General features: G+C 36.5%; 1 protein-coding gene across 3 annotated transcripts in view; it reads left to right on the top strand.

Moving 5' to 3' along the window:
* Positions 1-22,508, top strand: part of LOC100887952 (serine/arginine repetitive matrix protein 2) — a 64,704-nt gene that overhangs the window by 17,676 nt on the left and 24,520 nt on the right. For all 3 annotated transcript variants that reach the window (XM_030975386.1, XM_030975387.1, XM_030975388.1), the window contains 2 exons: positions 20,290-20,453; positions 21,167-21,275. In XM_030975386.1, coding sequence (XP_030831246.1) covers positions 20,290-20,453; positions 21,167-21,275 — 273 coding nt within the window. The remainder of the gene's footprint in view (positions 1-20,289; positions 20,454-21,166; positions 21,276-22,508) is intronic.

Genomic DNA, 22,508 nt, shown 5'->3' with positions numbered 1-22,508 from the left:
GCTGAATAGTATTCACTGGTTTTGAAGAGGATCATTTATTATTAACTGTGGGTAACTGCTAGTCTTGTCAGTTATTTTGTTCAAGGTCAGAGTTTGGATGAAAATAAATGTTTACTGATCAGTGCACCAAGATGCCCTATTTAAAACAAATTTTAATTTTCTTTAAAAAATAGCACTAAAACTTTAAGAAGACAAATTGATACTGTGGTCTTGATAAACCTACTTTCCCCTGTAAATACATGCAGTATTAGTTTGGGAACCAGTCTCTTCAATATAATATTTGCCTTCTTATCTAAATTGTAAGCTCAGAATGAATTGCATCTGAGATATTCAGACATAAGCCTGGTGATGTTACTAAACAGACCCATTCAAACTGAAATATATTTTGAAGAATTATTTTCTTTTTGGAGAGGGGTGTCCACAGTACCGGTACTAATACCTGAAGCTAGGCATGCTACCCTTCCCAACACACAATGTTTCCTCAAGTAGTGTGCAATTTTACCTTCAGCTAACCATTTGCTTGAAGATTTTAGGACTTAAACCTACAGGAAGTGGTTCAGTTAATTCTGGTTTTATATTATTTCATAGAACTAATCAGAGCTTGTATTTTTGTGAGTTTCAAGTTTCAGCATACATGTGGCTACTAGGCAACTAGCATCATTATAATATTGATCAAGGAAGCTTATTTTTGTTCATTTTGCAAAGATCATTTCTCTTCCAGTTTCATTCTAGTAGACTGAGCACAACATTATCTCTTTGTGCAATAGCGCCATCTTGTGACTCTTGCCATATATTGTTATTGCTATTTAGATGTATTATTGATTAGCTGCGAATGAGCAAAATCAATCATTGATCAGGACATGTGTTTTTATTAGCTACCAGTCTCTCTAGTCTCTACTGCATAGTGCAAGGTATGCAATCAACACAGTATTATACGGCTCTACGGAAGCTGTGAAGAATGGGGCACCTGGGAGATCGGTCGTCTACAAAGATGACAGAGACAAATAAAGTGATGGAGAGAAAATGGGGAAGAAAGATAGGGGTGAGGGGGAGAGTTAAGAGAGGGGGAGAGAGAGAGAGTTAGACAAAGAAAGAGAGAGAGAGAGAGAGGGAGAGAGAGAGAGAGAGGAGAGGAAGAGAGGGAGAGAGAGAGAGAGAGAGAGAGAGAGAAGAGGTTACATATACCTGTACGGTATGTAAAAAGCAAAAAAAATAACCCAAGAAATTAGCAAATGTAATGGGACAATAGCCTAGTTTGATTGTTTTTTCTTTGTTTTTGAAACGATAGTTTCTGCAGCATCATGGGTCTCCCATATGATTAATTGGGTCATTTTTATAATGCATTCAAATTCATATATCCCTTTAACCATGGAATACAACAACTCGTAATGGATGCACTTTATCAAGTGTCGAACGTACTGCCTATAATGATTTATGAATAGTCAGAGGGAAAATTACACGCATTATAGGGTTGGATGTTTGTCACTTGTCAGACAAAACAACGCCTGAATATGCAATCCTTGCTCTGACGTCTGAAATACTGGTACATTAAATTTTGGCAGGTGCATTTAGTTCAGTTTTCACCTGCAGATTGTGATACATTGAATGCATCAGAAGTGGTGTGTTTTCACTTTCTCATATTTTTTTCTTGGCAATCAAATTTCTTCCTTGTTGAAAAGGACCGTAGTCAGAATGTTCATTCACCATTTGGTCTCGTGAGAATTTGAGGGAATTTTTTGTTTGTTTTATCATTATTTCTATTTTTATTTTGAAAATGCGAGACTTCCTTGGGTTGCTGAGTTTGAGCTCTCGAGATCATAGTTTATATTTACTAGTTAAAATCTTGGTTATTTATTTTCAAATCCCAATAAAGGGTCGATCATTAATCTGATGGGGCACTTAATATGGAAATCATAGGGCTACATCTCCTATGAGTAGAGGAGCAACAGGAAAAAAATGGATAGTACTCTTGAATCTAAACTTGTGGATGAAAATAGGCAATGACAATGACAATGACGTTGTATGCATGGGTAGTCCTGAGGGGCATTCACCCTCTACATGATACCCCCTCCGGTGTCTCAGACCCCATTCTCACTCACATCCTGGACTGGTCTGCGTTAGAGCGGTCTAATGGTGAGTGTGAAGACACAACCAGCCAGGAAGCATACCTCTGGACCGGACTAGAAGGTCACATCGGTCTTTTAAACCGGTTCGTTTCCGAGACCGCTCTAACGTGTAGTGTGAAGACAAAGCATACCAGGAAGAATATAAAGTAGATGATAGAAGGGCAAAGAAAAGAAAATGAGTAGCAAAGGGAGATATGGAAGAGAGGACGTAATAGAAGGAAAAGAATGATAAGAAGAGAAGATAGAAAGAATAATTTAAGGAAAGACAAGAAACAGAAAAAGAAAGAATAATATAGATGAAGAATAACATAATGAAAAGAAGAGAAGAGGAAAGAAGGCTAAAGAGAATGAATAGCAAAAGGAAGCATAGAAAGAGAAGATGATAGAACCCTTAAAAGAAAAAAAACAGCGATTAACATAAGAAAGATTTTTTAAAGACAAAGGGAGGGGAAAACAAAAAATTGTTATGAAAAGATGGCATTAGTAAAAGAGGAAAAAAGAATAGTAATGTTGTGAAGGAAACAAAACAAAAGCAAGAGTTGATGATCAGGCAGATAGTGTACACTTAATTGGATTCTGCATGAAGTAAATAATACCATGACCTGTGCAACTATAGCAACCGAAACGGTTCCTGTTGCCATAGCATAACGGATCTCATTGGGGTAAAAGCTGTGATAAGTGTGAACACAAATGAACTGTACCTCTGGAGTGGTCTAGCGGACCAGTCCAGTATAGACCGGTCCAGGAAGTGAGTGAGAATGGGGTCTCAGTAGATGAAATGATCTATTCAATCAAATATGTCTCCCATGAAGATATTGTATGAACTTGCAGGAGGGCGTGGACCTATTCAACCTTTGAACCTTTGTCTTCCATCACAAGCAAGGTTACCGTAATAGAATCAATAGAGGAGAGAGAGAGAGAGAGAGAGAGAGAGAGAGAGAGAGAGAGAGAGAGAGAGAGAGAGAGGGGGGGGGGATGGAGGGAGAGATAGGGAGGGGGGAATTTTAAAAAGTTATTCAACCTGTGTATAGTATTAGTTTTTTTCTTCTAATTTTTAATCTTTTTTTCTGAATATTGGATTTTGCTGCTATTATGATATACCATATCAAATTTGCAATGTCCAGTAGCCATGTGATTCCATATTGAATCAAGATGTTCAAATTTGATCATGGCTTTTTAGAAAACTCCCAATCAGGCAAGACAACGTTTCTGTTCTCTCCAAATGATTACCGGTATGTTTTTGTGAGATATATTTTATTCCTCTATTTCCATCTTATTGCTTCCCATATATTTATTTTTTAATCATTCTGATTCATAAATACTTTCCTAGTTTTAAATGATTTATATTCACCATGCTGAGTCACAACCAGATAGAAACTTAAAGATAAACTTGAGTACTGGTAATGCGATTGCATTGTGAAAGAAAAGGTGTGGAATGGATCAGAAAAGTTGATCATATAGCATGTAAGTAATGGTGTGTAATGCAAGGTTCTAGAGTCATCAAAATCATCATAAATTTGGCAGAGTCTTGGTAAAGTAACAATCACTTACACAGATAGATGTATATGGGACAACACACATGGTGTCGGGGCTAGTACTACCCTGATTTCCTTATCTTTCTATGATCATTACTCAGCCAGTATACATTTTCTTCCAAAATTGTTTGGCACATGACATTTATTTGTAATCTTGAACATTCAGTGTAAGTTTCGTTAGATTCTGTGAGAATTCATTTTTTTTTTTACCAGAACTCAAGTTTATCTTTAAGCATCAGTTACACTGTGAGCAAATACATCAATTTTTCTCACATTCCGGTGCCTCATCGGAAGTTGCTTAGCAACTACAGGTAAACACGACGATAAACCCTAAAGGAAAACCCACCTCTGGAGTGTGGTTTTTTAAACGCCTGCAGAAATTTCACCGGTTTTGCAGTGTAAGTGTCCCCTCTCACAACATTGGTGAAGATTCTAGTTTTTGGTCATGTGACACTCCACGCTTCTGTGCCAATGCATACAGGGCAGCGACAATCGTACATGCGCACAACTCACCCTAAAAACAGAATTATCAAGTAACCATGGTTTTTTATGGGTTTTTCCAGTAGTGTAAAATGGCAGTCCAAAAAACAAAGTTTTGGGGTGGTGTAAATGGGCCAATTTTTAAGGAGATGGTGATTCTAGAATCTTTCATCATCTCCTCTCAAAGTTCAGCATACTTACCAAAGACTGAGTCATCATACAAACTCTGTTTAGCCTGTAGAAGAGCAGAAGTGACCAATGAGAGAACAGCCCTTGAGGCTATCACGATCTGATTGGCTGTGTGCTTTATGCATGTAGGCGGAGCTCAAATAGATGCTATTGTAAACCAGCATCAAGGGAGATGACTCATTCATGAATATTCATGATAGGGTTACCCAAGGTTGACAGGTTGGATGATAGTCTAAAATCAGACCCAATGTAAGAAAATAGTGAAGGATGATCTAGTCATGTGGTTTTCTACACTTGTTGGTCAGTATTTAGTATTTGGACTTGAGTGCTGATCAAATTGTTTTATAGGGGCCAATTAATCAACCAAAAGGAAAGGAAAAAGTCACAAAACTCTCAGGAAATGATGGATGAACATACTTTGATAACCATAAAGCATGCAATCACTGTATTCGATACCAGCTTGTGCTATAATCAATCCATTAATGAAGTTTCAATTGGCCTAACAGCTCTCTAAACATTAAGAAATATGACGAGAATGATGGATTTATTTCTTGAAGTGCACCATGTTGGAGCTAAAGTTACGATAACGATATCCAAACTTCTTTGAGAGTGAATAGAGATGTTAATCCTATTGCCACATGGGAGAATGGTACATAATTATAATCATGATGTTTCAAAGTTGGCAAAATCAGGCTTCAAATCTTGTGACTTTTTGAAATGACAATGCAATGTATGAGAGAGTCTGTGCAGAGCCTTCCCAAAACTTGTTTAGCGCCATGTTCTGATCAATTTGACTTGCCTCAACACACCACTTTAACCCTTTTGCGACAACCGTTCCACATATTCTGGTTTAGCTTTAGAACTTTAGAACTTTAGATTCTAGGGCCCTAAAATATGCCAGAAGCATGAGAAGAAAGGGAAAACATTACTGCATCCATCTTTGTTACCTGACTATTTTGCGTTTGATGCGAGGAATTTTTTTAAGGAAATTAGCTTTGAATTCCTTAAATTGGCAACATGAGATTCAAAATCTTTCTTTCAGCTTTTCAACAACTTTTTTTGCCGAAGTTTATTTTTTCAGAGACATAACATTTTATTTTAACAATATAGCAATTAAAAAAAACTAATATTGTAGCCAATTTGAAGAACAACATGTGATCATCTAAGCCCTAAAAATAAATCCTGACCTGAAAGGGTTGATATGTATTATGTTTGGGTTCTAATAATGTGTAGGCATTCAGTAGTATACAGATATTGACTGGCAGGGGGTGTAATATAACATTCGTTGGACCGCCGGAGTTATATTTTCCCAAGGGGTTATATTTTCCCGAAGCGCGCAGCGCTGAGGGAAAATATGATCACGAGGGAAAATATAACTCCTTTGGGCGGCCCAACGAATGTTGTATTACACACCCTGCCAGTCAATATCTGTTATATTAGATAGCCTTGATTAAGACTAAATTCTAAATAGGCTAGATCTAGATCTAACGTTAGGTTTCATACTAACGAAATAAAGTTGTCTACTCACCCAATTTTATATCCATTTCTTGTAGAACTTGTCACCGTCACTGTTTCCCAAAATTCCATAATGTCATGCAAATAACTTTAAAGTTTAAAACTTCCAACAATCAGCTGTTCAACTAACACGAACGCAACATATTTACACAAGCTTAGTAGCAGTTTTTGTCTACTTGTTAATGATCTTCACAGTACACTGATGAAAGTGATACTGCACAACCTTTTTCTGGTCAAAATCAAGTTTGTTTGACACAAAGTTCATGGTTTGACTTTGAGGCGAAGACTGTGAATTTGGTCCTGTGAGTGTGACTTGTTGGGGGTTCTGGACTTCGAGCTCACCGCTAGTCTCTGACTCTGGTCCTACTCCTAGTCCTAGTCCTACTCCTACGAGTTGACGTTGAGGCTGAGGCTGAGCTGAAACGTCAGGCGTATGAGATAGAAGAGGGCTCAATGGTGGCCTACTTATTGTACATGGTGGTCCTGTTGGTGTCGAACTAGGTCCAGGACTAAATCTAGAACTAGGTCTTGGACTAGCAACCCTTACTTTAGCTCCAGAATCTGTGAATTGGTGGCATTTCTCTGACAAGCACAAGCTCATTTGCCTTTTGTGTCCCTCTGCAACTCGCGAGTAATGTTTAAGACTGTTCTCACTTTTATGTCCAGAAACGCTCATGATATGCCTTGCTTCAAAACCGTGCTCATCTAATGTAGTGATAGTTGTAGCTCGAAGGCAGTGGTTCGTGTAGATTCTAGACGTGTTAGCTGCAATGCTAATGGTCTTCAATTTGGATCCCAAAGTGTTTTTGCCAACAACCTGATGATCATACCACGGCACACTTTGTTGTTGTGACCCGTCTCCAGCATTGACGACATCTTCAGGAGCTATTGATTTTGGCCGTTGCCAAAAAAAGGGAAAGCCAGGGTTCAAATGTGAAATGTAATCGCAAAACGACTTCACAGGGCAATTTACATCCTTTGTCTCATACATGCGACCACACTGGCTCCTTGTGTCATCGTTATTGTCTCCTCTGTGATTTTTAGTCAACTTGTCCTTTGCAAGATAAACGTACCTCCTGTCACTGGAATCTGTAGCAATGTCAAAATCATCTACCTTTAGATCTTTAACATTTTCTCTACCTCTGTTACACAGATGTAACATTAAGTTTATGAATACAGCGTTCTGGAGACCTTTAGGAGTAGAACGGTCCAACGCTGGAGAAGACAAAATTTTGCCAAAGTCTTCCTTGCTTATAGGTTCCTTGTGTGTTATTGCACCCTTTCCCTCAGCTTTCAGCTTATGAAGGACTGCAACAAACATGTCATTCGCACGCCTAAATGCACCACTATTTACGATGTCCATTGACTTTGTTTTTAGAAAGTGTTTCTGGAGGCCATAGCGTATTGTGATCATGGATCTCTTGGCGTAAAGTTCGCCATTTCCTCGCCGCACCTCTGCGTAGAATGCTCGAAGACAATCGCATAACTCTTGCTCGGAGTATTCCTTCTCCACTTTTTCGAAGTCAAGAGACTTTGCCCTACAGTAGCAGTTGAATGTTTCCAACGCTTGTTTTAACACATTTTTTGTAGATTTAGAATCCTTATCGTCCAAAAGCTGTTCTAGTTCCTCTTCGGTCATTAACACAAATCGGGGCTCCATTTCGAAGTGTTGTTGAGGTATTCTACTGAGACGCTCGCGACTTGTAAGATGTAGGCTAGATCTAGAACTTAAAATTCGCGGGTCGAATTTATATCCAATCGAGACTTTATATCGTTGATCGATCACAAACGATTGTCTGCTTTAGTCCCATCTAAATCATATCCGTGTCATTGGTGACATACAGTCCTCAAGAGGGCGACATACACTGATTAAAAATATATTCATTTCACCGGCCGGTAAAATATAACACTGAAAAGTGACCGGCCAGGAAAATATAACAATTTGGATCCTCGCAATTGATATCACGTGACGAGCTCTGGACCAATCACATCTCGGTATCTGTCTAAGCTATCTAATATTGCTTGGTATTATATGTATGGAAGATTTTTATGATGACCCAGCAGAAAAAGCAGTGTTTCTTGTGAGGAAGTATCGGGATGACTGTGCAATATTTTTCCATACATGTGTATCTCATGGTTTTCCATACATGTGTATCTCGTGGTTTTGGGTGCATGGACGCTTGAAAACTGAATATGCATTTAAATATGATGTATCTAGGCTAAAGCCCACAGCACACTATATGATCTGGCTACGATCTGATTTTGGAAGAACTTGCAATATTTTGTATACAAACATTCAAACATGTAAAATCTAAGTGACCAAGTATCTGAATACTGGTAGTCATATGATTATAAAGAAAATCTAAATTCCCAGAGATCTCATGCTTCCTTTGGAAGAGGAAAAGCTAAATCGGTTGAGAATCGTAGTGACGTCAGAGCAGTGGTGCAATTGTCTACAATTTGAAGTTGATTAGGCCTTTGTTCTGACTAGAAGAGTTCAAGCAGGCACTAACATTCTGGTTGTTGGTGTATTTATCATTAGTTAGAAGCTAAATCAGGAAGATAATGTTTGTTTAGATTTCCTATCTAAGTATCTCTTACAATTGCCATTTCCACGAAAAATAGGATCACATGTAAATCGTTGGACTTACAGATAAAGATGAGTTCGGGTCAAGCGATTGCATAATTGTGAAAGAACTCTGTGGAATCAATCAGAAAAGGTTGATCATCTAACATAATTGGTGTGTACTGCAAGGTTCCGGAATCATCATTTGGGCCAGTCTTGTTACAAGCACTGTACACATAAAGATCTATATGGGACTACACAAACGTGGCATAAAAATCTGTCCCGATTTTAAAGATGTTTCATTCCATATTTAGAATATTAAGGCATTTAAAGAGCCATGCCTAAATACAGTCAAACCTGCTTTAGTGACCACCTGTCTACAAAGACCACATTTTTGGTTTCCCTTGAAAAAGGTTTCTTATTGAAACATGTACTGAAGAAACCTGTCTACAAAGTCCACCTGTCTTCAAAGAGACCACTTTTTGTGTTTCCCTTGGGCGGTCGCTATAGACAGGTTTGACTGTAATACAATGAAAACTCTCACAAATTATTTTTCCCCCTCGGAACTCACCCTTCTCTTCAAAGATGAAGTTGAGTTCTGGTCATGTGATTGCATTGTGAAGGAAACTGTGTGAAATCGACCAGAAAAGGTTGATCATCTAGCATATAAGAATTTGTGTGTATTGCAAGGTTCAGGAATCATCAAAATGATAAGAAATTTGGCCAAGTCTTGGTAAAGTTACAAACACTGTACACAGAAAGATGTATATGGAACTACACGAACACGTGGCGTAAAAAACCTACACCCCCCCCCTGAGTTTTACGAGTTACTTGACATATTTAGAATATAAAGGCATTTGAAGAGCCATGCTTTTCAGGGAACATGTCTTATCTGATGTTCTTCCACACTTGCATAATAAGAATGATAACGCTCACAAATTATTTTTCACCTCTTCCCAGAACTCAACCTTCTCTTTAAGACAATAGATGTATGCGTCAAGATGACTATAGACCTCATATATATAACATGCATTCAGAGGATATGAATCTTTTTTTATATGAAAAGGGTATAACTTGTCTGCATGATGTAAAAATGGCAAGATTATTCATTATAAAGCTCCTAGCAATCAGAAATGGCATATGTTATTGATGTCTGACATTATGATGTAAAATAGCAATGAGATATGTATAACTTATATGTAATTTTTAAGAGCAAACATCAATGAATTCAGAGAGAAATGAACAGGGCTTACATTAAGTGGTACCCCATTTCAGAACTTCATTATTGCTAGAAAAGATATTAAAAAGACGATTGTCATCTATTGTGTTAACTTAACCATTGGAACCTGCGCAGTATTCATTGGGAGATTTATGATTAGGAGGGGGGGGGGGGGGGGGGGGGGGGGTGGGGGGCTTATAATATAAATGGAGTTTTTGACAGATGAATTTCATTCAAACTTTTACCAAACCCTTTCTCTATTATACAAAATTTAGACTCGGAAAAAGCCTTCAGATTAATTATAGGCATTTCTATAGCGCCGTCTATCTAGAAATTCTAGTCTATATGACATGCGATAGTTATTAAAGTAGCTTTAGGTCAATGCATTCAGGATCAGAGATCCCTTTGATACATGTACATCATAATGCATAGGGTATAGAGAGCTCTACAACACATTTCAGATCTGAGGATTTAGAGGTCTGGATAATAGACTAGAGATCAATTGTAAACAGGATCTTCCATGAAATGGAGAATCAAAAGTGTCTGCAAAGCTAGACTATTATTGACCATTCTTTGTGTTGCTGGTATATAGAGTGCACACAGACACAGTGCTAGTGTTTGTTGCTTCGTGTTGTATACTTAGTGCCTGTATTGTAGGAACCAACTCTCGCATAGTGTCTTTCTACATGACTACACATAGATTAGATGGAATAATACTCATCGTTACCGAGTATTCATCATTTGTAACAACTGGACCAGTGAAAGAGAAGACCATACTACCAGACAGTGACTGGGAACCATACTGGATTTTAATGGAGTTATCGTAATGTAATTCAAGCAGCAGTCTACTGAACCACAGTAAGTGAAAGCATAGTGAGTTGTGTAGCCGGGTGAAAGTGTGGTTTCAATTAGGAGCCGATCGAGTGCAGTGTTGTGTGGTGGTGTACTTACAGGTTGTTCTCTATGCATGCATGTGTTTTAAGAAATGAATGAATTTAACCACTGGTCATTGATGTCAGTATATATATTAAAGCTGTATTGGTCATGTACTATTTGATAGCATCACCATGGACACACACAGGCACACTGACAATATAACACTCAAAGTTTGTCCAATTTCATCTTTTTCTGCTTCTTTCTTCTATGAAGATAATAAGGATATCGCATACATGCATGTAGATCGATCTATGTGAATGAAATTGTTGTTCTTCCTTCCAAGTGGTCTCTTTTCATTGGCATGTATAGTCATTTTCAAAATAATGAAATAGAAAGAAGGGTTCGCCCGACATTGTACAACTGTCATGTACTTCCTAATTTAAACCAAAATGTGTATTAAGCCAAAAGCAGTTAGTGACTACATTACTGACAAGGCCAAATTATTGAAGTATAAGGCCAAAATATCATGAGCATGAAAATATGAATGCATATTTCATGTTGAAATATTGTCAACAAGAAGAATGAGTATTTTTGTGATGTGTATTATTCTTTTTCATAAATAAAACCTCTCAAATCAAAGCTATTCTACATTGCCAAACAGAATATTGTCTTGCATTTTTCCAAAAAAGGGGGAGAAATAAAAACAACAAATCTTGGTCATGTCAGTATGGAAAAAGGGATAGTGATCCAAATATTATACCTTTATTTCTAGGCCTACGTGCAAGTGATGATACATATAGGAAAAAGAAATATAAACAATAGTTATTCTTTAGAATTAATCCAAGTGGAATTCAAATTAAATCAAAAAAGTTATTACAATGTAGAGAGATACAGTATAACAGTATACATGTAGTTGTATACAAGCCAATGTAGCCATAATACAGAGGAATATAGTACCGTATACAAATATTGACCATTTAGAGGGTCATGGTTAAAGCTACTGCCCAAGCCTGCCAAGGTGATCTTGAAACTGTAGTGACATTGTGCAGTCTTCAGATCACAGACGAGTTATACATGTAGTTGTAACCTCCAGATTTCTGATAAGTCATGCCAAATTTGATTTTCTAAGAAAAGTATTTAGATAATCTTTTCATTTGTGGTACAATATATACGGTAGAGAGTTTAATGAATTAATTTGTTTTATATCTGTGTTCTAAATGAAAAGATAATACCAAGCTTTGAAAACAGGACGATAGGCACAGAGAACATAAAGATAGAAAGAGAAAATAAAACTACCGGTATACAAATATAGGATGACATTATAGCAAATACCCCCAAAAAGATGATGGAAGAGTCAAAACAAAAAATAACACATGTAGATACAGAAAGAGAAAATGAAAGAAAGATCAGAACTGAATAACATTAGGAGAGATATCGAAGATTGCTAATCACATACATGTACAGCCATGTCAACACATTAAGTTTTCATACTTTCATATATTACAAAGTATATTACAGAAGTACATTATGTAAAATTATGGAGTATATTAAAAATATGGCAAGATAACGCAGGGTTACGTCTCTTGGTCAGCATCAAGTAGTGTGTATATCATAACTTGATAATACACAGATTCCACTTCCAGGCCAGACTAAATACAGACTTAAAGTTAGTCTCAAAGATATATCGAGAAGGAAGTCTGCATCCAGTGCGGATCGAGAGATACTGATTTCATCCAAATTAGCTTAAAGGGTCCTGACTAAGTCTGGATTTACTCCTCTGTTCTGTTACCCCTGATATTATAAGGGTTTTTGTGGCAAGCAGTTACATGTATTTCACGACATCAAGAGCCCGCCATGCATGCATTTTCATGCTATGTTGACACCAATGGCATTGCAGTCGCACGATTTATCATTGAATAATGTATAGTTGCACCAGGGTTGTGCAGGGTTGCGCATATAACTTGTTCAGGAAAGTGGCCTGCAACTTAAATTTTTTATAATTTTTTGTCTTCTTAAAAATTCTGATACACACTTATAAGTTATTCATCTTCTGGGCATCCGGAACCGCAAACACTTCCCTCACTTTCCAACGTTGTCATGGCTCAGTGCATGCCAATGCATAAACACTTACAAGTGTCGAGTGGGCTTATGGTACAGTAGCTACTGTAGGCCTATCTATAAGCTATACATGTAGTGTAAAGGTATTTGAAGACACCATAGAGTGGTATGATACTCTCTCTCTCTCATCAAGGCTAGCTGCTTGTAATAAGAGACAGGAAACCTGGCGACCATGCTGACAGCTTTATTAGTTCAGTGTGTCAGCTACACCTCAGTCTCAATCTATCCACATCTCATTAAGACCCCCCCCCCATCTCCCCCCACCCTCAAATCTAACTTGCACCTCTCTGAATCTACCAGTAGTCGAATCAATGCACCCCCTAGATAAACTCTTAGTCTTACCTAAAATTATTGACCCCCCTGGGTATTCTATTTAAAGCTTCTTATTTTAAACTCTTACCTAAAATCATTGAACCCCCTCCCGGTGAATAATTATAGTTATGCCTACCGGTACATGTACTAGTTATTAACTCTCACCTCCAATTATTTGTTATATAACCTTTCATCTCTTAAATCATATTGACACCCCCCCCCCCTCACCTTCTCTTCAACACATCAGTACTACTGTTAATTTGAAGAAGAAGAAAAGATATTCAATGATTTCATGAGTTGTTAAGATTCACTAAAGTCTTTGTAATTGAATCACAATCAACACTGAATTAAATTTTATGAAATTAACTTCATGAAAGTTTCTTGCCATGACAGTCACTGTTGTTAATAGCATCTGCAGAAATTTAATGTGACATAGCTCATGACTGGTAAACTCCCAGTCTTCAACCTCTTGGATCTAATAAAGACCCTCCTTTTAACTCCATCTACATCTAATATAATAAAGATATCCATCCTATTAGAAATACCTAGGGAAAGGTTTGCTATCAATTTGTCTGTGTTGTATTGATGGTTTTCAATGTATGCAAATGCAATTTTCAGTAGTTTTATAGTTATGTTCATTAGTATATTATTTAATTTATGTCATGCTTTTCTAAGAAGAAGGAAATTGCAGAAAATACCCTAAAGTAGGTAGTTCCTGTGAAAATGAAAGTATTCAGTAGTCAATGGTGTAAATTGTCATATTACCTCCGGTTTTAATAGCAGAAGTATATATGCAGCACTCAAATAAATATCAATGTGTGAGTGGCTTACTCAGCATGGCTTTGTAACCTCAATCGGTCAACTTTGAAGATCAACTGAATAAACCACTATACCAAGATTTTGGCTGCAATTCTATAAAGTGCCCTTCAAAATCTACACTCAATGTTGTATCCATTCTTTTGCTATTTTGAAATAGAAACTGATTGAAATATCATATTGTACTTGTATAGTTCTATGTAGGTTGTAGGGCCCTTAAAGGGGAAGTCCACCCTGATATTACATGTGTACGTTGGTTTTTAATAAAAGCAGAAAAGTGAGTGAAACAAATTAGTGAAAGATAAATCAATATCTAATTAAAAATAAGAGACTTATGAATTTTAGAAGTTGTCAACAGCGAAACACAAATTTGCAACACTGACGTATCTTGCAAGCTCCTCTCCATTTCGCTCTATACAGAAGATTTCATAAACTTTCGTTTTCTTAGTTATTGATGATGAAATAGATTTGTTTAATACAAGGTTGTATAAAAACACATTTGCAATAACCATATTTAGAGTGACAGTCAGCGTAAATATGTATATTTTGTTCTCTAATTAATCCTTCATTGTTATTGTGAGTGAGATCAAATGCCTTTGAGTCTACCATCCTTGGTGGGTATTGACTTTAAATAATCAGGCATGAGTCACGCTATCTACAAATCAATATTGATTTGCTGCAAGTAAATGGAACTTCCGCTTTACATCAAAACAACCGTTGTTTGGGTTTCTACTTTCTCTTCATCAAAAACACGATGAACATTTGTATGTGATATATTCTTTCTGTATTCTAAATAGAGCGGAAAATAAAGATTATAGACTTATATATATGCAGTGAATCTTTTGATTGCAAACTTTCACATTTTCCTGAGCCTCCTGCATTTAACAAAAATTGTTTTTGAAATAGTTTATAAGCACGACCAAGCTGGGATTATGTCAAATCCTTCAATATGGAGCTCTAATGAATGCATACATACATGTATTAAAGTAGACGTCCATTGATTTTAGATATTGATGTACACTATAATTTGTATCGTTGTGTAAGGGAAGGTTAGACGGAACAAGTTAATGAAAATTCACTGCTTGGAAACATTCAAAGTAATGATTATTATCAGTCTTAAAATGGTAAATACTGCCCCCTTTCGCTCTTAAAGAGCTCGCCAGATTTGTAACGTCACTCAAGGGACCGATTAGTGTAAGCAGACGATGTCCCAGAACAATGCATATGTTTGGTCGTCTCCTCTTCACTATGATTATTTCTCTTACTTTATTACCAGCCTCATTGTAACTGTTTGATCTATTGCCTCACTCTATTGCCTTGATGAGTAAATGCAGCATCATTTAAAAAATCTAAAAAATCAATTGTAGCTTCATTATGCCTTATAAGAAAGAAACCATTTTTAATCGGTCATTTATCCTTGCCCTTAATATTTATATGCAAAGGATTACAATTGTCAGCATATTCCCTTTTAAAATAGTGTGGAATACGTTCATGTTTAAAATCAATAAAACTCTCATTATTGAGAAATAATTGCACTGAAAATATATTCATTAGTTGAAGGACGGCGTCTGCTTATGCATGATTGGTCCCTGATGTGACGCCATCAGAACATCACTAAATCTTATGCAAAGCGCTCGTATTTCCCAGATCCTGAGAAGTGCTTTTATTTGTGATAATTTTGTCATCGACTGACAGGCAGTTGACGTAAAACTTATTTGATTGCCATCTGTAAGCTTCCATGTTTTTTAGTGCCATATTGTGACTTTTACTAATTCTCTACTTTTAAATTCTAAGGTAACAAACCAAGTTGAAGAGAGAGTGTGATGTCTGATGAGAACCAGAAAGATATTACATATAAAATCATGAAGTAACATCCTTCTTTTTTTCTTTTTTTTCTTCATTTCAATTCAATTCAAAACTTTATTTTAAATTCATTTAAAACAGCAAAATCATGTCATATATATTATGATATACATACAATATAACAAGATGATATACGGAGAAACATTTGTAGAAACAAATCCTGAAAACAGAGTATTAAAAGAAAAGACTACATGTAAATATACTAAACCAAGTAGGTGACTCAGAGTCAGGTACAAACATGACAAATGCACAACAAAATTTGAAGAAATGAAGAAAAAAGGGTTTGCATGTAAATAGCCAAATTAGGCTTGTGAAAATTGCACATGCGCATGTTAATTTCAATAACAATAACAATGTGATATGAATAATAGAATACCAGGCTAATAATATAGTTCTTTGCCCAAGCAGTGAATAAGATCCTTGGTCTGACCATTCAATAGGGGATGGTTAGACCAAACCAAACATTGAGATGGTGTACTCAGTAAACATCACCATGTTTGATGAGCCAACCATTAGGGTCAACCAATAGCAGGGTCAGGTTCCTTTGGTATACAGGTCTATAGGTAGTCGGATTACTCTGGTATACAGGTCTATAGTCAGCCTGTGATGATCAGTCATTTGTTATCAAAATAGAGCGCTGACACATTTTGAAAGTCAGTGAAACATGAAGTATTTGTGGATAACAACCACATTTTACAATGATACAGTGCTTACATGTAGATTTATTATGAAATGCTGTGCTTACAGATTACAGATTTCTATAGATGAATTCTTATGAAATAAAATAAAAGATAAGATAATGTCCTATAATAAATTTATAAAATCAAGTCAAACATTAGTATGACATTATTCCTCAACTAAACAGTAGAGGTGTCAGTGTCTAGTGGATACTTGGCTAGACTGTGGTTCAAGTCCCACTGCATCACCAATGTCCTTTGGCAAGACACCAATTCATATATACATTTGCCACTCTCCACCCGGGTGTGGTAAATAGGTACCTGGTAGGAAAAAATTCCTTGAATGCTTGAGTACCCTATCATGGTAGCTTGGCTAAAGCTGGGTATAATATGATTGTAGGACCCTCTGGCACCTACATGTAAGCAGAATTTGGGATTGATATATATCATTTTGCAGTATTAAAGCAGAAGTCTTTATAGAAATATGTTGATACATGTATATCAATAATATACCGTGAACTAATTTATATTGTGGTAAAATGATACAACTTAATGGTATTTCTATTCTCTATAAAGGGTCTATTGAACTATGTTGATTTTACTAAAGAAGCATGAAATCTAACCATGCATGTAACCAAGCAGAACATATATTGAACAAATAGCTGACTGATCATTGATCATGGTTTCTTGTCCTGTAGTCTAATTATCAGTCGTGACCTGTATTTTCAATTGTATGATCATTGACTTTTAGAAACCCAATTATTTTCGTTTCATTTCTGCAATGCTTTCGATACAATTCACATCAATGAAATTACAGTACGATACCATATTCAAGAAACTTCAGGGTTCCCAATGCACATTTTGATAAAGTATAATAGATCATGAGATGTTACCCAAACTTGACTTGGTTCATATGCTAAGTAATTTCATGCATTTCTTATTACCGGTAGATACATGTACATGTACACTGTTAAAACAAGTATTACAAAACTGCGGGTTAAAAAATTGTTGATTAAAAAACGCTCAACCTTGGTTAAAAATGTAGTGTTGATTAAAATTTACTTTTAATCTTGCGTTGGTTAAAAACAGTGTTGATCAAAATTATTCCTTTTAACCTATGTTGGTTAAGTCTAAGTCGTTGGCAAAAATTGTAACCTAGCATGGATTAAAAAAAAAATTCCGACAGTAATGATAGCCCCCTTCTGGTTAAAGTTTAATCAATGTTGATTAAAGTACTGGTCACGTGACCCAACGGAACGATATCGAAGCGCGTAGCTAGCGATCGCTCGACATACAAATAAAGTACATGCAAAGTACATGCAGTTTACGCGTGCGACAAAATTAACAATGGAGGTTGTCGCGAGGACCTGAGAAATGGGGGTTCGGACGGTCTTATCTCCGTGTTTTCAGGTAAGAAATTATTTTAATATTATCATCATCAATTCTAAGATTGTAAGGAAGAAGTGAAATAAGGTTCTTGCTCAAATCAAAAACGATTTGTGTCCCCTAGGCTGTACGTAGCTCAACCAATAAGTAACATTTCACTTGCACCGTGCACCTGGCTCTCTCGTAAGCACAGTACACACACACTCATCAGTCTGCAAGAATCTTCAACCGTGAAGGAGGCAGACCAAATTACAAAAGGAGAAGTGTAGGCCTATTACGGATCACCTACCCAAATTGCATGCATGAATAATAATCTTATTTTTTAAATCTAATTGTATCTAATTGTTTAAAACAATTAAATATAAAATAAGATGTCATCATAAAGTGAAACGTCTTTATGCATGCAATTTGGGTAGGTCATCCGTTACATTTACTGGCTGAGCTGAGCTACAACCTACGGGCCGGGACAAAAAGCGTTTTTAATTTGAGCAAGAACCTTATTTCACTTCTTCCTTACAATCTTAGCATTGATGATAATCATATTAAACAATTTCTTACCTGCAAACACGAGGATAAGACCTCCAAATCCCCGTAAGTTTAACCAACAGTGGTTATAACTGTAACCAAGTTTAACCAACATCGTGTGAATCAAAAAAGAATTAACCTACAATGGTTACAATTTTAACCAACGGCCCATGTAAGTTTAACCAACATAATGTGAATCAGCCCCGAACAAAGCATAAATAACCAACAAAAGATTAAATTTTTAATCAACAAATGGTTAAAGTTTAATCAACACCATTTTAACCAACATTGAGCAAATTTTTTTAACCAATAATTGATTAAAATTTTTAATCAACCACAGGTTAAATTTTAATCAACAGGCTGTTGGTTAAAGTTTAACCAACGATTGTGTGATTCACCTGGTAATCCGTGGTTGATTAAAATTTTAACCAACTTGATTAAAAATTGTAATACTTGTTCTAACAGTGTATATGTTTTCCATGAGGGATTTGTTGAAATATTTTTCCTTTCTGTTTAGAGACACTGGATAAAATCATCCTTATACTTTACTAACATCGACAGGACCAAAACCAGGGCTCCGTCTAATTAAGACTAAAGAGTTGATATTAAAGATAAACTCCAGTATTTTGCAACTATATACATAAGAGGTAGGGGAATGTAAACTTGCGATTGAAGACAGGGCCCAGACCAACAACAGACCGATGAAAATATTATATTACATCTATGGCAAATAATCAATCGATTTGAAGTCGGTCTAAAGTCGATCTGGCGGTGTGACTAAAGTATTAGCCAAAAGTACATGTATTTTCCTCACAGCTCGTCCAAATCCACTCATGGGTTACTGTAAATGATATTTTCTGTGCAAAGGAAATTCCAGACATGAAACATATCATGCTGTTGTCATGGTAACTCTCCCATGACACTGTATGATTCACCACCATTTTTTCAGAGTCATTTATGTGACAGTCTTTCCCAAGTCATGAAATGGAGACGATCAGATATGAATCAGGCTTAGTATATGAGGTGAGAGACAGAAGCCATGGGATATCTATCGGCTCTGTGGTATCAGGAAGCTAGAAATCAGACCACTTTCTTATCGCATAGGAATACCATTACAGTGCATTCATACAGGTTATAGCCATTGCGAAAGAGGTTCAACATGGAGATAAATTTGTTCACTTAAATTACAAAACCAAATACATGGAGAGCTTATTTGCACTTTATTCAAGTTACATGTACTTTTATTTGAGCAGATTTGTCTTGTTAATTCCTTTGCGAGTAATATACATTGTACATGTACTGTTTCGTCGCTGTTTTCACGAAGTGACGGTAGTGAAAAAAAATTGCATTCACTTTGCGTTACGATTTTCCTCACCACCGTCACTTCGTGAAAACAAGGACGGTCTGTTTATAATGTTACCGGTTTAATGTGTGGCATTCTGTACATGATTGTGATATAGACAATGATGTGGCCTCATATTATGTCTGTGATCTCCAGTCAAGCTACATGTAGCTGAGTGATAGACATCTATTTAGTAATGAATGATCTACACATGCTCAGCTGGCTTCTGTGAGCCCCATATCAATTACATTTGTCTTGATCTGTAATGTATAGTGTGGTGCTTTGAGGTCATCTAAAAACCTACTGTACTCCAAAGATGGATTTGAGAGGCAAGTCGTTATCATCAGTTGTTCTTCCACCAGTCGTCAGGAGTTTTGTCCTGTTATGAATTACATGTAGTATATGAACAATACTCGCTCTTGTTGATAGGCCAGCATTGCTATACACCACCTTCCCCTGGTGCAAAATGAAATGGAACAAAATGTTGTTTAAATGTCAGTCGCTTTCTGTTTTTGGACATACTTGGTTCAAACCTATGCAGAGCCTGTCTCTGCTGACTCTGAACCAAAATCTGTTTAGGTTTTCCAGAGGTCAGTCAGAGCTTTCTGGTTTCTTTCATTGTTACATGAAAACCAATACACATCACAGTATATACTAATTAGTAAAATCAGGTTAAAGGCAAGAGTAAGTTTGTTTTGTTTGGCAAAAATCCTTAATTGATAAAAATTATTTGTGTTTTTACAGGGCCTTCGTGGGTTTAGCAGCCCGGTAACGCAGCGCAAGCTGCGCGATCGTCGTCGCACTCAGCAAAGGATGCTACCACCCCCTAGCAACACACTGAGAATGCCTCGACAACCAAGACCAGGCCGTATGGCCGTCATCGTTGATTCCTTGAAGACTGGACTCCGGTAAATATATAGAAATAAAAAAATTCTTAACAATTTTTTTTTTCTTTACTTATTTTATAGTATATAGTAAAAGTGAGATATGTCAGTGTAGTTTCTTTTGTATTGATTTGGTTATTTATCACAGCAGTTTAAGCTTTCCACAGTCAACCTCCCCTCAGCTCTTGTCTGTTCCCCCACACATTAACACCTACACCAGACCATATGGCTGACATTGTAGAGATCAGACATGTATTGGTAGTGAGACTAATGATTTTTCACACATATTATTTGATTTTCCTACCTCTTTATCATGTAACACCTCGTGAAACCAATTGGGTGAGATCGCTACGGTATATAAATAAACATGTTATTATCATTATTATTATTAGCAATGAGAGTAATAATTTTTCCTTTGATGTAAAAGAGATTCAATACATATCAAATGATTCTTCAACCTTCACACCATGTAACGCCCCGTGAAACCAACTGTGTGAGAGCGCTATAGGAATTATGAACATATTATTATCATTATCATTATTAGCAATGAGAGTTTAATGATTTCTCTTTCGATTTTTTCAGAGATTCAATACGTATTAACTGATTTTCCCACCTCATCATGTAAAGCACTGTGAAACCAATTGTGTGTGAGCGCTATAGAAATGAACATATTATTATTATTATTATTATTATTATGATTAGCAATGAGAGTAATGATTTCTCTTTTGATTTGACAGAGATTCAATCCGTGCTAGCAATGAGAAGCTAGAGGTGATGAAGGAACATCAAGAAGAGACCAAGGCTACAGATAAATCAAGACAAGGATTTCATTACAATCTAGACAAGGTTAGTCCCATCTCTCTCCCTAGGCCTGTCTTCATCAGCTCAAGTTTGCCAAATAACCCACTGTCCCGATTGCAAATTTGAATAATTTATTAGATAATTTGCGCCTTCATCGGCCCGCAGTTGCAATTAGCTGGATATTTGGTCGAGAAAATATCCCAAGAAATCTTGGTCTTCTTTCCAAAATATCCAGCTATTTAGGAAATTTAGGGCTAATTTGCACTTGTCCGAGCTATTTTGTGATAAGCATATTGGTCTGGTGAGGACACAATTTCGAGCTTCCGGATAATATGCAGAGTCTGAAAGTAGGGTTATTTGGCAAACTCAAGCTGATGAAAACAGGCCTTCTCTCTCTCTCTCTCTCTCTCTCTCTCTCAAATCATATGATTATTGGTCCTTTCCTACCATTTATCATTATGCACTATTTATCGTACTTACAGTATATCTATTGGGCCTTGATGAAAGCTTCAGGGCTTCTGAGACCCCTATAGGTGCCCCAAATGATATACTATTGGTTGAATGAACAAGTACCTGTAGTATTACACACTTAAAAATATCTTTAGAGAGGAAATATATTATTTATCTACAGTTTTATGCTGACAGATGTTACATTTGGGCCCTTAAAATCAGACTTTGGGTACCTGATACATATTAGGCTATCAAAGCCCCGTACCCACAATGTATCATTGTATTTTGATACCGAAATAAAGATTTACTATGGTCCTATTACCCCGGATAATAGTTTAAAGCAGTCATCTAGACTGTCTAGAGTAGCTGATCCCTTTGGCCCTTTTGGAGCAACTTTACGGCTTTTCTGGTTTTCTGTGGGTTTTCTACACCAAACGAACATTTTTAGCCCGAATAGTTGCTCTGAAATGCATAATAATAATGATGGCCCCCAAACATAAACTTTGGACACATTTTATCAAAACTCAGTTGGTGGTAAGGTTTTCAGCTTCAAATTTTACGTAGGAATCAACATTAAAATAAGGTGAACACCACTTCCCTGTTGGAGTCGTTGGTGTACCCTAACTACATGTGGAAACAGGAATTCCTCTTCCTGATGTCAGTGATTGTACGTCGTAGGACTTAGTTCCTTTCAAAAGATATAGTGCCTTTGTTTCAGATACATATCCGTAGAGCCATTGTGTATCACTACGTGGTTTGAAATTAATGACCATATAACGAAACCTCAATCTAATGTGGGTTATGAATGTAATGCACAGGAAAATAGTA

This window comes from Strongylocentrotus purpuratus, unplaced genomic scaffold, assembly GCF_000002235.5.
Source record: "Strongylocentrotus purpuratus isolate Spur 01 unplaced genomic scaffold, Spur_5.0 spur5_scaffold_8, whole genome shotgun sequence".
Taxonomy (NCBI): domain Eukaryota; kingdom Metazoa; phylum Echinodermata; class Echinoidea; order Camarodonta; family Strongylocentrotidae; genus Strongylocentrotus; species Strongylocentrotus purpuratus.
The sequence above is the reverse complement of the archived record's forward strand: the minus strand, read 5'-3'. Positions and strand labels throughout refer to the sequence as shown.